This window comes from Brassica napus, chromosome C1, assembly GCF_020379485.1.
Source record: "Brassica napus cultivar Da-Ae chromosome C1, Da-Ae, whole genome shotgun sequence".
Lineage (NCBI taxonomy): Eukaryota > Viridiplantae > Streptophyta > Magnoliopsida > Brassicales > Brassicaceae > Brassica > Brassica napus.
In genome coordinates this window covers 6,044,426-6,058,762 of record NC_063444.1, presented here as the reverse complement: position 1 = coordinate 6,058,762, position 14,337 = coordinate 6,044,426, and the positions used below count along the sequence as shown (strand labels likewise).

General features: G+C 41.1%; 4 protein-coding genes across 5 annotated transcripts; all 4 read left to right on the top strand.

The window, feature by feature from the left end:
• Positions 1-931: 931 nt before the first annotated feature.
• LOC106375558 (DNA topoisomerase 2) lies at positions 932-7,035 on the top strand. Its single transcript, XM_013815504.3, has 18 exons — positions 932-1,666; positions 1,775-2,067; positions 2,157-2,223; positions 2,310-2,580; positions 2,675-2,871; positions 2,948-3,157; positions 3,258-3,371; positions 3,454-3,561; positions 3,648-3,812; positions 3,895-4,236; positions 4,308-4,441; positions 4,537-4,885; positions 4,959-5,145; positions 5,222-5,271; positions 5,362-5,799; positions 5,890-6,055; positions 6,164-6,319; positions 6,407-7,035. Exons 1-18 carry the CDS (start codon positions 1,100-1,102, stop codon positions 6,829-6,831), a joined length of 4,239 nt encoding a protein of 1,412 aa, XP_013670958.1. The 5' UTR covers positions 932-1,099; the 3' UTR covers positions 6,832-7,035.
• A 604-nt stretch (positions 7,036-7,639) lies between these two features.
• LOC106374298 (rac-like GTP-binding protein ARAC7) lies at positions 7,640-9,528 on the top strand. The gene is made up of 8 exons (XM_013814359.3): positions 7,640-8,019; positions 8,204-8,291; positions 8,433-8,542; positions 8,623-8,686; positions 8,773-8,831; positions 8,906-8,971; positions 9,065-9,174; positions 9,282-9,528. Exons 1-8 carry the CDS (start codon positions 7,921-7,923, stop codon positions 9,313-9,315), a joined length of 630 nt encoding a protein of 209 aa, XP_013669813.1. The 5' UTR covers positions 7,640-7,920; the 3' UTR covers positions 9,316-9,528.
• A 627-nt stretch (positions 9,529-10,155) lies between these two features.
• LOC106375557 (cyclin-dependent kinase F-1) lies at positions 10,156-12,234 on the top strand. 2 transcript variants are annotated; one of them, XM_013815503.3, is made up of 3 exons: positions 10,156-10,721; positions 10,840-11,784; positions 11,938-12,234. In XM_013815503.3, exons 1-2 carry the CDS (start codon positions 10,215-10,217, stop codon positions 11,764-11,766), a joined length of 1,434 nt encoding a protein of 477 aa, XP_013670957.1. In that variant the 5' UTR covers positions 10,156-10,214; the 3' UTR covers positions 11,767-11,784; positions 11,938-12,234. The 2 variants fall into 2 exon arrangements, with proteins under 2 accessions (XP_013670957.1, XP_013670956.1); XM_013815502.3 differs by having other exon boundaries at positions 10,157-10,721; positions 11,956-12,234.
• Positions 12,235-12,457: 223 nt separating this feature from the next.
• On the top strand, positions 12,458-14,120 carry LOC106375556. Its single transcript, XM_013815501.3, has 3 exons — positions 12,458-12,718; positions 13,035-13,338; positions 13,462-14,120. Exons 1-3 carry the CDS (start codon positions 12,541-12,543, stop codon positions 13,961-13,963), a joined length of 984 nt encoding a protein of 327 aa, XP_013670955.1. The 5' UTR covers positions 12,458-12,540; the 3' UTR covers positions 13,964-14,120.
• Positions 14,121-14,337: the final 217 nt, after the last annotated feature.

Below are 14,337 nucleotides of genomic sequence, written 5' to 3'. Positions count from 1 at the left end.
ATTCCGTAATCTTTATTTAAGGAAATAATAAATGACATTAATAATGAATTTATGGTTAGTTTAATAAAAAACTTATTATATAATTAGATAGACCAACATATTTTTTAAATAATTTTAAGAATCATCCTAGTGATTCACAAATAATATATAGGGGATTTGTCGTTTCCCTAAAATTTGATCCATATACCTATACACACTCCAAAAACCATGATTCATTTATTCAGAGCAGTATATGATAAGTTTGATATTTGATTATTGTTTCTTGTTAATTTGTTATCTTCCCTTTGATTTGACTTAACCCCTGCTATTTTTACATCGGTAATATCTTTAACAAAAAAAAAAATATGTGGCTATAATTTCCCCCATGTGCAGACCTATAATATACGGTCACCTAGCATATCCTATAAAATCTATGGAAAACATTATTTTAATCCTTTCAATGCAACGTATGCACTGACAAAGCGTAAACTCGTCCGTTTGAACACAATTAGCTACAACGATTTTATTTTTTACTGTTTAGGGTATTTATTTTGACCCATTTCATATATATCCAGCCAATTTTCTCTAGTATAAATATAAGTTAATATAACACATATTAAGCTAATATATGACTCATAATAAGGCCATATATGACACATATTAGCTTTGTTTCACAATATGGGCTAAACTGAGTCATGGTTGTATTCTGAAAACAATGGGCTTTAATTGGGCCCTATTAATAATTATCATAAAATATCTTTTTACCTTTTTTTTTTTTTTGGTTCTTTCATCTCGAAATCTTCTGCAGCCGTCAGATTTCATCGTACGATGTTGAATACTTTTTGAAAAACCCTAATTATCCCGCTCCCATCGCAAATTCAAATTTCGAATTCTGATCTGCCCAACCGTTGTCTCTCTCTCTCTTTCATCTAATATTTATTTATCATCTCACACTCTCCTATATTTCCATCGGTCGTCTTCTCACTTCACTCTCTGCTCTCCAGAAAAAAACCCTAACTCTGAGCCCAATCTCGTAAGACTTCTTCAATCCTCACTCGATTCCTCCAGATCTACACAGTTTCCCTCTCAGAAACTCGCGATCCCCCCCTCACCCCACCCCATGGCTACCAAACTCCCCCTGCAATCCAGCAACAACGTCAATGTCGCGAAGGCGAAGGCGGCTTCTCGCGGCGGGAAGACGATCGAGGAGATGTACCAGAAGAAATCTCAGCTCGAGCACATCTTGCTCCGTCCCGATACCTACATCGGATCCATCGAGAAGCACACGCAAACTCTCTGGGTGTACGAGAACGAGGAGATGGTCAATCGCCCCGTCACCTACGTCCCTGGCCTGTACAAGATCTTCGACGAGATTCTGGTGAACGCGGCTGACAACAAGCAGCGAGATCCGAAGATGGATTCCGTCAAAGTGGTGATCGACGTCGAGCGGAATCTGATCAGCGTCTGTAACAGTGGAGATGGAGTCCCCGTCGAGATCCATCAGGAGGAAGGCGTGTATGTTCCCGAGATGATCTTTGGTCATCTGTTGACTAGCAGTAACTACAATGATAACGAGAAGAAGACTACTGGTGGGAGAAACGGTTACGGAGCGAAGCTTACGAACATCTTCTCCACGGAGTTCACGATCGAAACAGCCGATGGCAAAAGGCAGAAGCAGTACAAGCAGGTACGATTCTGATTCATTTGCATATGTGATTTGACATTGCTTGATTTAGGTTTATGATTCTGTGATCGATTGATACATTTTAGATTAACATTTTGTGGTGATGTGTAGGTGTTTGAGAACAACATGGGGAAGAAGTCTGAACCGGTTATAACCAAGTGCAACAAGAGCGATAACTGGACCAAAGTCTCGTTCAAACCCGACTTGGGGAAGTTCGGGATGACTCATTTAGAAGACGATGTGGTTGCTTTGATGAGTAAAAGGGTCTTTGATATTGCTGGGTGTTTGGGAAAGACTGTGAAGGTGGAGCTGAATGGTAAACGGATTCCAATCAAATCGTTCACTGATTATGTTGATCTGTACCTGACTGCAGCCAACAAGTCAACGACTGAGCCTCTCCCAAGGTTTGTGTTCTTTCTTTGTACTATGCAAGTGATTGGGAGATTGTGTCTCGGAATTGAATTTTGTCATTTGGTTTTTGTGTTGTCATTAGGATGGTCGAGAAAGTTAATGACAGATGGGAGGTTTGTGTGAGCATTAGTGAAGGACAGTTTCAACAGGTATGGATTTGGCTGGATACTACCCTCACTCTCATCTCGCGAAGACTGAGTAGAAGTTTTAACAATGTTTTCTTGTGTTCTTTCAGGTCAGTTTTGTGAACTCTATTGCTACGATCAAGGGTGGGACGCATGTGGACTATGTGACCAGTCAGATCACGAACTACATTGTTGGTATTGTGAACAAGAAGAACAAAACCGCTAACGTCAAGGCTCACAATGTTAAGAGCCATCTGTGGGTGTTTGTCAACTCCTTGATTGACAATCCTGCTTTTGATTCGCAAACCAAAGAAACATTGACCCTTCGTCAGAGCAGTTTCGGGTCTAAATGCGAGCTTTCAGAAGATATTTTGAAGAAAGGTTTGTTGTGCTTCTTTTTTTCTTGTTGGGTCACTAATGTATTCGGTTTCTTGAAGAGTGCTTAAAATTTGCTTCTGTTTCATTTTATGTCCAGTGGCTAAATCTGGAGTAGTGGAAAATCTGCTTTCATGGGCAACTTTTAAGCAGAGTAAAGATCTTAAGAAAAGCGATGGAACTAAGACTGACAGGGTTCAGGTTGAGAAGTTGGAGGACGCTAACAAAGCTGGGGGAAAGGAATCCCAACGCTGTACGTTGATTCTGACCGAAGGAGACTCAGCTAAGGCTTTAGCGGTAAGTGGTTTTTGATCTCTTGTCAGCTACTTATATTGTTTTACCCCAACAGACACCTAACACTCATTATGTTTAGATGGCGGGGATGGCTGTTGTGGGACGTGACTATTACGGAGTGTTCCCTCTCCGAGGAAAGTTGTTGAATGTCAGGGAAGCCACCACCACTCAGATCACTAACAATAAGGAAATTGAGAATATCAAGAAGATCCTTGGACTTAAGCAAAATATGGTGTATGAAAACGTTAACTCACTGAGATATGGGCATATGATGATCATGACAGATCAGGTATTCTTATCTGTCTCTGCATTCAGCGCATATGCTACATATATGTGTGCGTCTCTTTATATGCTCATTTAACGAACTTTTCTCTGTCCACCTTGTTCAGGATCACGATGGTTCCCATATAAAGGGTCTCTTAATCAACTTCATCCACTCTTTTTGGCCAACATTACTGAAGGTTCCATCGTTCCTAGTTGAGTTTATCACCCCCATTGTGAAGGTAAATATAAATTCTTCCTTGTATAATATCTTAGTGCTTGGGAATGAATTTTAACAACTGCAAATTAATACATTGTACTCAGGCAACGCGCAAGAATGAAGTTCTGTCATTTTACTCCATGCCTGAGTATGAAAGCTGGAAAGAAAGTCTGAGTGGTAATGCAACCGGTTGGACTATTAAATACTACAAGGTTTGCGTTCTGTTATAACTATTAAGTTAGTACTCTTGTAAACGTCTCATGTTCTTTGTTTATGAACTGTCACTGTGTTTTTCTAGGGGTTGGGAACAAGTACGTCTAAGGAGGGCAAAGAGTACTTTGGAAACCTTGATGTTCACCAAAAGGATTTTGTTTGGGAGGATGAACAAGATGGAGAAGCGATTGAACTTGCATTTAGTAAAAAAAAAATTGAAGCTCGAAAGAACTGGCTTTCACATTTTGAGGTATGCAGGACAATTAAGTACCTTAAATATTTGTTCTTTGCTCATTATTTCTGCATGTTCTGATGTCGGTTTATTTTTTCAGCCTGGCACTCATCTTGATCAGAAGCAACAGAAAATTTCCTTCAGTGATTTCGTAAACAAAGAACTTATCTTATTCTCCATGGCGGATCTTCAAAGGTCAATTCCTTCCATGGTGGATGGGCTCAAACCAGGCCAGAGAAAGATACTTTTTTGTTCGTTTAAAAGGAATTTCACAAAGGAGGCCAAGGTTGCCCAGTTCTCTGGTTATGTATCTGAGCACTCGGCATATCATCACGGCGAGCAGAGTCTTGCCAGTACGATCATTGGCATGGCGCAGGATTATGTTGGCAGCAACAACATAAACCTGCTTCAACCAATTGGTCAATATGGCACACGGAACATGGTAAGTATAGACATTGAAACTGTTCTTTTTATCTCGATGTCCATACTCATCTTGTACATTGATTGTGGTAGGGTGGAAAAGATGCAGCAAGCCCAAGATACATTTTCACTAAGCTCTCTTCAGCAACAAGGGTGTTGTTTCCCAAGGATGATGATGTCCTCCTTAATTACTTGAATGAAGATGGGCAGAAGATAGAGCCAACTTGGTAATTCGTTGGGATGACAAAGTCCTCCTTACTCTCTTCAGTACACACGTTTTTTTTTTTTGCAGAGACTAACTTGATATGTTATTCCTTGTTAGGTACATGCCCATCATTCCAACTGTGCTTGTCAATGGTTGTGAAGGAATTGGAACCGGGTGGAGTACATTCATACCTAACTACAACCCAAGAGATATTGTTGCCAACATAAGGCGGCTACTTAATGGTGAAAGTATGGTGGCTATGGATCCTTGGTATAGGAATTTTAAAGGAACAATTGAGAAAACTGCGTCCAAGGAAGGCGGGTCTACCTACACTATCACTGGTGTATATGAGGAGATTGGCGAAACAACTATCCGTGTTACGGAGCTACCAATCAGAAGGTGGAGCGAAGATTATAAGCAGTTCCTGGAGGCTTTGAAGACAAATAATAACACCCCCTATTTTCAGGTAAAAGCCTAAGATCAGAAAACGATCATATTCTTAGATGCTTCTTATTTACTCATTCTTCTTATTTCTGCAGAGCGTTAAGGCGTACAATGATGATAGGTCTGTGGATTTTGAGCTTCATCTTAGCGAGGAGAACATGATGATGGCTCGGCAAGAGGGCATTTTGAAGATGCTCAAACTTACCACGACAATCGCTACAACAAATATGCATCTATTTGATGAAAACAATTTGATTAAGAAATACGCGACTCCAGAACAAAGTAAGAATCAGATCCAAATTGTTCAGTCTGTTTTTGGTCTTCATAAGAGACACTAACGTTTAATACAACCTTGCAGTCCTTGAAGAGTTCTTCCAACTCAGGCTCCAATATTATGAGAAGAGAAAGGTTTGTACATCTTATAATTCGATCAGTCTTTAAAGGTTTTCAGCAATTGAGGTAGTGGCTTAACACGTTAACTGTCTGTTATGTATGCAGAGAGTTATCCTGGAGAATCTGGAACTTGAGCTCTTGAAACTAGAGAACAAAGTGAAGTTTATTCATGGAGTTGTCAGTGGAGAAATCATAGTGAACAACAGGAAGAAGTCTGATCTTGTCCAGGAGTTGAGACAGAAAGGGTTCACACCATTCCCCAAGAAGGCCAAGCCTGTTGAAGCCGCGGTTGCTGGAGCAACGGATTCAGCTGAAGAAGAATCTGAAGAAACCTTGGCCGTTCCTGGTTCACGCTCAACGTTTATATCTGGTTCAGAGTATGACTACCTGTTGTCACTAGCTATAGCTACGTTGACTCTAGAGAAAGTGCAGGAGTTATGTGGGGAGAGAGATAAAATGGAGAAAGCAGTCGAAGAGATGAAGAAGGCCACACCAAGATCTCTCTGGTTCAGAGACCTAGAGTCTCTTGATGCAGAACTTGATGTAAGCATTCACAACCCTAAACCCTATATTTGCTTTTACAAAATTGCCACTTAGTCGTTTATGCAATATTTTATTCCATTTTTTTTTCAGAAACTTGATCAGAAAGATGTTGAAGCCGAAAAAGAGATAGAGAAAGCACAACAGAAGCTCAGGAACAAGGCTGGAGTACCACTAAAGGGTGGTAAAACAGCAGCGCCAAGGAAACAGGCACCAAAGAAAACAACAAAGGCGGCTTCCAGTTCTGCAATGGAGATAGGTATGTCCTGTACTAAAACTCAGTGAATCATCATAGTATTTGGAAACATTTTCTTGTATGGATCTGATTGACGTATATATTTGGAAACCTTTTTATTGATTGGTGAAGGTGACAGCGTAGTGGAAGTGGCCAAGCCGAAAGGTAGACAAGGAGCCAAAAAGAAGGCGCCTGCTGCCGATGTAAAGGCTGATGATGATGAGATGATGGATCTAGCACAAAGGCTTGCTCAATACAATTTCGGCTCCACCTCTGAGAATCCAAGCAGTAAGTTCATAATAACATTTTTGAGAAACAGACCACAATTGAATGATCATGAAGTTAAATACGTTTTTTATGCTGGTTTATCAACAGAAGCGGCAATCTCTTTGGATGACGATGAAGACGACGTGGTGGTTGAGGTTGCTGCACCAGCAAAAGGAGGAAGGAAACCAGCGGCTGCGAGTAAAGCCGTGAAACCACCGGCAGCTCCGAGGAAGCGTGGACCAGCGGCGAGCAAGAAGCAGCCAGCTGCGGAGGTTGTTACTGTGTCACCGGAGAAGAAAGTGAGGAAGATGAGATCTTCCCCGTTCAACAAGAAGAGTAGTTCGGTGTTGGGGAGGTTGGCTAACAAGGAAGGAGAGGAGGAGAGTACCGAGACTGTGGCGGTTGGAACCTCATCGAGGCCAAAAAGAGCTAACAGGAAGCAGATGAAGTATGTGCTGAGTGATTCAGAGAGTGAGTCTGGGAATGATTCTGAGTTTGATGATATTGAAGACGTCGAGGATGATGATGAGTAGAGTGAAGAGGAAACCAACTCGGTTCTTTTGCTATTTTCCAAAACTTGTTTGCAAATGCTATAACTTTAGTTTCTCGTGTATGCTTTTATTTGACAATGCCGTAGCTCGTGTTGTGCTCTCTAAACTATTGTCAAAAATTGTGTTCAACATTGGAGTTGCTTGTCCCGAACGAAATGGAAAAACAAAATATTGGTTATGTGTTAACCGCTGCTATCACCAAAGATTGCAAAGCATAATGACCATTAACTATATTTTGAGAACTTCATCATCCTATGCATCAAATTTAACTATAGTAGATTATGAAGAAAAACATAATCAAGCAACATGTAAATGAATGGGCTTGTTGTTTTGATCTATGGACATGAGTCATGACCACCAACATAACTAAACCTGATGAATCTACTTCTAAGTATAACCCAACGATTCCATTCAAAATTGGCCCACATACATATGAGGAATATTCGAATTTGAATGTTGGGGGAACAAAAGAAGTATTCTGAGGTTTACAAAAAGTTGAAACTCCACTTGTATAAAAGAAATAAATAATAAAAGAGTTAGGATTAAAATATAAAAGAAAAATCCATGGAAGGGCTCAAGAGAAACTCGTGCATGAGAAGAAACGTGAAACTCCCAAGAGAAAAAAAAAACAGACACACTTAGCTGTATACCAACAAGAGGACAAAAGGTCGAAACTGTGTCGTATCTCGCAACGGTCGATACGTGTTTCAACTCAACCGTTGATAATAATACCAAACTTTTTTGACAGAAAGGTTATAGAAACCGAAGGACTAATTTCAAATCATTTTCTTTTTTTTATATAATAGTATAAGTTTTCAATTGTGCTTAGTTTTTGAAATTTAATGAGAGGGACAATAAAAGTTTGACCCTTTTTAGAGAGACTATTGACTTGGACGAAACCTGAGAATCCGACACATTTAACTCTCCTCTTCTCTCTCTCTACAAACATTCATTTCTCCCTAATAACATATCGAAATTCACACACTCTTGTAAAGCTTATCTCCACACTTCTCCAGCACTCTTCTTCTTTAATTTTCTTCTGGGGTCTTAATTCTGGTTCTTTGTAAGACAATGAGTGCTTCAAAGTTCATTAAATGTGTAACTGTCGGAGACGGAGCTGTCGGGAAGACATGTATGCTTATCTGTTACACCAGCAACAAGTTTCCCACTGTGAGAGTTCCTTTCCTTTTTTTTTTCATTTTCAATTGTAAAGCTTTAAATTTTTCTTGCTGGGTTTCAAAGATTTCATTTGGGTCTCTCAAAGGTTTAAGCTTTGAACTCTTTAGGTAGAGATCTAGTGTATTTGTGGGTTTATATCGTCACGTCTCCTCATGATTCTTGATGTTTTGTTCAGGATTATATACCGACTGTGTTCGACAACTTCAGTGCCAATGTCTCCGTGGATGGACAGATCGTGAATCTGGGGCTATGGGACACTGCTGGTAAAAAAAACAAAACAAAAAACCAACAAAGTTTCATAATTTTAATCCTAAAAAAATCCATTGAGCCAAAGAATTCAAGTTGATGACATTGCATAAGTCTCTCTCCCCTTTAATAATCTCACAGAAACTGTTGTTGTTTAGGTCAAGAAGATTACAGTAGGTTGAGGCCGTTGAGTTACAGAGGAGCTGATATCTTCGTCTTAGCCTTTTCTCTTATCAGCAAGGCCAGTTACGAGAATGTACTTAAGAAGGTATTTGTCTTTTATTGAAAATAGATGTTTGATTGTGAGTTCTGGTGAATGTTGAATCTGATTGTTTTGTTTTTGGACAGTGGATGCCTGAACTTCGTAGGTTTGCTCCAAATGTTCCCATAGTTCTTGTTGGTACAAAGCTAGGTAAGTAATTTTGTATGCAAATTTTATTTTTTGTTTTTGAGTTTTTTTTTCTTTGCTGATACCTTTACATTGTGGTGTTCCTTAAGATCTTCGTGATGATAAGGGATACCTCGCTGATCATACCAATGTCATTACCTCTACTCAGGTATGTATATTTGCGTAATCTCTCTTTATTGATTTTTGTTTTCTCAAGCTTATGGACTTTGTTTGTGGAGACAGGGAGAGGAATTGAGGAAGCAAATCGGTGCAGCTGCTTACATCGAGTGCAGTTCCAAGACTCAACAGGTAAGCTCTCCTCGGAAAGCGAATGTTTTGGTGAATAAAAACAATATCAGAGTCTTTTTTTTTGTTGAACTTTGCCTTGGTCTTTTGTTGTAGAATGTGAAAGCAGTGTTTGACACAGCGATCAAAGTGGTTCTCCAGCCACCGTGGAGGAAAGAGGTCACTGGGAATAAGAAGAAACACAGAAGATCCGGTTGCTCCTTTGCGTAAGCCCTTTTTTTTTAATTATTTTGTATCTTCTTCTTATGATTTTCACTATGTGAAGAGGTTAAAGTAAAAAAAAAGCTTACAAACAAGAGTTATAAATATGCAGGAGCATTGTCTGTGGAGGCTGCGCCACAGCTTAGGACATAACACAAGTGAAGTGACAAGTCCCAGCAACATTGTCTCTCTCTCTCTCTCTCTCTGGTCGGTTTATTGGTACTATGGAAGATAAGGGAATTGTTGGTTCTCTTAATTTGTATGTGAAGTTCCTTTCTCTGCTTTTTCTCTCTCTCTCTTGATGTTTTGTTGTGTAGACTTTGCTGGATTCCAGTAATATTCATGTGTTGTTGTTAACATTGTTTGCATCATTTTGAAGGCCATGTAGAGTCATCATTTGTGGTGATACACTACTCTATGACACCACAAAAATAATGATGCACACTAAAACCGGACTAAAACAATATCGAACCAATCACAACTCCTTTCTCAATCCAAAAAATTGAAATGTCCATCTCCATAAACTAATGTTCTTATACATGCTCATTAATATATCTAACTAAATCACATAGTAGCATAGCAGGTGACATAGTTAAGCAAATACAGATGAAAAGCATGTTATAAGCAGCACATAGTAGCATAGCAGATAGCATCCAACAAATATTCTTGTGTTGTTGTTAACAATGTTTGCATCATTTGAAGGCCATGTTTATGTATATATATATGTATAGATTGTAGCACCCTCAAATAAGAGTAGACATCAAACCGGACTAAGCCAACATCGAATCGAACCCCACGGTTTTACCATCCAAAAATTGAAATGTCATGCTTTATCTCCATAAACTAATGCTCATAAATACAGGTAATTACAGTAGAGCATAAGCAGATGGTAAATTAGTTAAAAATCAGTACCAAAGGAATAAAATTACAGAGGGTATTTTCGTAATTTACAACTCTGGGTAAATTCGTTAGCGTTATATGTTATCATCATCGTCAAAAACCGGGAAACAAGGGGGGGAAGGATCTGTTCAAAAACGACGCCGTAATGGATAAACAGCCGGCGAGCAGCTGGAGTATCCACACCCGGCCGGAGATAATCGCCAAGTACGAGATCTTCGAGCGAGTCGGATCCGGAGCCTACGCCGACGTGTACCGAGCTCGCCGCATCTCCGACGGCCTCACCGTCGCTCTCAAGGAGATCTTCGACTACCAATCAGCCTTCCGGGAGATCGACGCCCTCTCGATCCTCCACGGATCTCCCAACGTCGTCCTTATGCACGAGTACTTCTGGCGTGAGGACGAGAACGCAGTGATCGTCCTCGAGTTCCTCAGGTCTGATCTCGCCGCAGTGATCCGAGACGCCAAGAGGAGGAAGAAGAAAGGGGAAGGAGGAGGGGATGGATTCTCCGTTGGGGAGATCAAGAGATGGATGGTTCAGATTCTCAATGGCGTCGATGCTTGTCATCGGAATATGATCGTTCACAGAGATTTAAAGCCTGGGAATATGTTGATTGGTGATGATGGAGTGCTCAAGCTTGCTGATTTTGGTCAGGTGATTTGTAAAAAGTTTCGATCTTTTAATCAAATTTAGTTTACCCTTATTGTAAAGTTTAGATCTTTGAATCAAGTTTGTAATAATGTGTGTGTTTGGCTGCTTGGTTTGTTTACAGGCTAGGATACTCATGGAGTCTGATAACCTCGCTACAGATGAAAACCAACAGGAAGAGAGAGAAGGAGAAGCCAGCAGGGAACCACCAGAAGTGATTCCTGATTATGTGAACTCCTCTCAGAAAGGGTCAGAAGGCCAGGAACAGGAAGTACTGAGTAGAGACGAGTACTTTCGGCAGGTGGAAGAGCTCAAGGCTAAGCAAGTTTTGAGAGACGATACTGATAAGGACTCCAACGTGCCTGATGGAGACGGAGCGTCTTGTCTTGCCACGTGTACTGTTAGCGAAATGGATGATGATTTCGGGACGAACTCTTTTACTTATGATGAGGGATTGGATGGTGGTGGAGAAGGTTTGATGACATCTTGCGTGGGGACCAGATGGTTTAGACCACCGGAGCTTCTCTACGGATCTACAATGTATGGGTTGGAGATCGATCTGTGGTCGCTTGGTTGCGTGTTTGCGGAGCTCTTGTCTCTGGAGCCTTTGTTCCCTGGAGTTTCGGATATTGATCAGATCAGCAGAGTGACCAACGTGCTGGGGAACTTAAACGAAGAGGTTTGGCCAGGCTGTGTTGATCTTCCTGACTATAAGTCGATCTCGTTTGCTGAAGTAGAGTCTCCTCTTGGTGTAGAAGGATGTCTTCCTAACCATTCGGGGGAAGTGATAGCGCTGCTCAAGAAGCTTATCTGTTATGATCCAGCTAGGAGAGCTACTGCTGTGGAGATGTTGAGTGATAAATATTTTAAGGAAGAGCCTCTTCCGGTACCTGTCTCAGAGCTCTATGTGCCTCCGGCAATGAGTGGACCAGATGAGGAGGATTCTCCTAGGAAGTGGAATGATTACAGAGAAATGGATTCAGATTCAGATGGCTTTGGACCTGTGAATGTGAAGCCTACAAGTAGTGGATTTACAATAGAGTTCCCCTGAACCTGAATGGCATATAAGGTACGCAGTCAAAAGCTTTGCCTCTTTCTTCTTCATACTACTAGGCCTAGCTAAGAAACTTGCTAACTTTAATGGTTGCAGTATTTTGAAGTTGCTTTTGGAATCGTTTGCTGCTTTCTTCTCTCATAACTCTGTTTCTTCATTGATTCTCAGTTTTGTGTGTTATCTCAGATGGATTGGATTGCACTTGCCTTGGCGCCATGATTGAGAATCTTGATCATCCTGAATCCGTCTGCTGTGTCAAGATTGTGTTGTCTCTGGAATAGAAAACGGTTACATTTACAATCCAGCATTGAGCTCTCTAAAGTGCTATAAAAGCGTTGTATTATCTGTTTATCCATTTTGTACTAATAACTTCCTCTTTTCTTGTTCACCATAAGTTTTCATGATGGTTCAATGAGTGATATAATAAGGCTACGAATCCTCGTTGTCATCCAGTTTTTTTGCTTATCTGTTGACCAAATTACATGATCAAACTCTTAGTTACAGGTTCAGTCGTCGTACCAAAACTAGTTTCTGCGTATTCATCATGTGAAAATAACACGTAAAGAATCCGCTTATCAGTCTATTGGACTATCATGTTAAATAATAAACTTAAGGGGTTGTTTTAGAAATTAGACAAAAGCTGAGAGGCCAAAAGATAAATAAACGACAGTTTCCTTCCACACAGCTTATTACACTCCCTTAGGGTTTTTTCTTGGGGGGGTGGGGAAACGGACATCGAGATTTCAGCAGGCCTTGTGAATCGGAGAGAAAATGGGGTCGAGTGTAAGAGAGGATCGGACGCCGCAGCATCACCCGCCTCACATAAGCAGTCTCGTCGTGCGTCCTTCCGGTAGCAACGACGGAGAGGGCGACCGCCACGCCGTCGCCGGAGATGACTCTCGTGACCGTCCCTCATTTGCCCGCTCCGATCGTCATAAGAGTGACAATGGTTCGTATCTCTTCCACAGTTAATTACATCCCAGTCCAGTTCTCTTTCTCGGTTATGGTTTCGATTTATGAATTGCGAGTTCTTTATTGGCTGTGTAATAGCTAAGAGTTCAGTTACACTTGACGTGTTCTTGAGATTTCTTAACACTGCTTCAGATGAATAACAACAATTCCCTTTTCTCTCGTATGGTTTGTTCGGTGTAAACACTTAATGTTTGGCGGTCAAAGACTGGTATTGAGCCACCAACGGCCTTGTCAGCACTTCACTGTTTTCTATTGTGCTTACCCTGGCTTCTTCTTTTTGTGTGTGTGTGTAGGGCATAGAACTCGTGCAAGTTCTAGCTCACCACCACCCCGTCGTCCATTTGAAGATCACCACCGACACGGCTCGGATCTGAATTATTCAGGAGTTCCACTTCGTGGTGGCCGAGATTTCAGCAGCAGAAGAGAATCATCTGGGAGATACAGAGACTATTCACCACCCCATGCTAGAGTTGGTCGTCGCTTTGATGGGCCTGAACCTACTCATGGCCGCCCTTTTAAAAGCGATGGCTTTGGCAGAAACAATAATCATCCAAAGGTGCAACCAAGAGATGGAGATTGGTACTGTCTTGATCCACTGTAAGTATCCTTACTCCTTGGCTATGAATAAGAACTCTTGATTTGTTTGTTTATTTATCTTTAATCTACCGAAGTTTATAGATTTCATTTGTATGTTTATTTTTGTTTTTGTTATGGATACAGATGCAGTAACTTGAACTTTGCCAGACGAGAAGTGTGTTTCAAGTGCAAGAGGCGTCGCTATGCACCTGCCAATACTCCTCCACCGCCTCGTCTTCTTCCTCCTCCCGTGAATCTCTCCCCAAGAAGAGACTTCAATGGCTACAGGTCTCCTCCACGTGGCTATCCTAGAGACTACCCGCCGCCAAGACTTGACCATCCCACATGGAGAGACAGAGACAGAGAAGGAGGAGACCGTCTGCGTTACTCAAACCTCGAGTATCCTCCAAACAGAAGATTAGCATCTGACTGGGTCCCGGAACCTCACTATGAGAGACGACCACCTCTCAGTCCACCTCGTGGTGGCGGATGGGGACGACATTCAAGAGAGAGGAGCAGGTCGCCGCCAATGAGAGACAACCCTCCACCACCGCCAATGAGAGATTACCGCCGTGATAGTTACTTAGAGAGAGGAGGGAGAGACGATCAGCGTGGTGGCGACAGAGACAGGATGAGAAACGCTTAGTGATATCAGAACAGTGTATGTCTTGGGGAACATCGTTTAGACAATCGAAAAATTCCCCTGAAAATTACACCTTAGATTCTTTTGTGCTAAATTTTGAATGTTTAGCGAATTTTTGTGCTCTTTATGCAAAAAAAAAAAAAAAAAAAAGTTCCGGAAAGAAATTAAAATACTACTCTTCTTTTCGTACTTCCACAACTCGACGGTAAGAGTGACGACTAGTCTGCCTACGTGTCGGTTCACAACTGGTAGGTATCTAAAACACGCACATTTTAAAGGTCTTTTAGATAGTTTTTTTTTAATTCAGAGGCGATCGAACGGTGGAAAGAGGGCGAAACATAAAGCTTTTATGAATTCAAACCGTTGGATCACTGAAT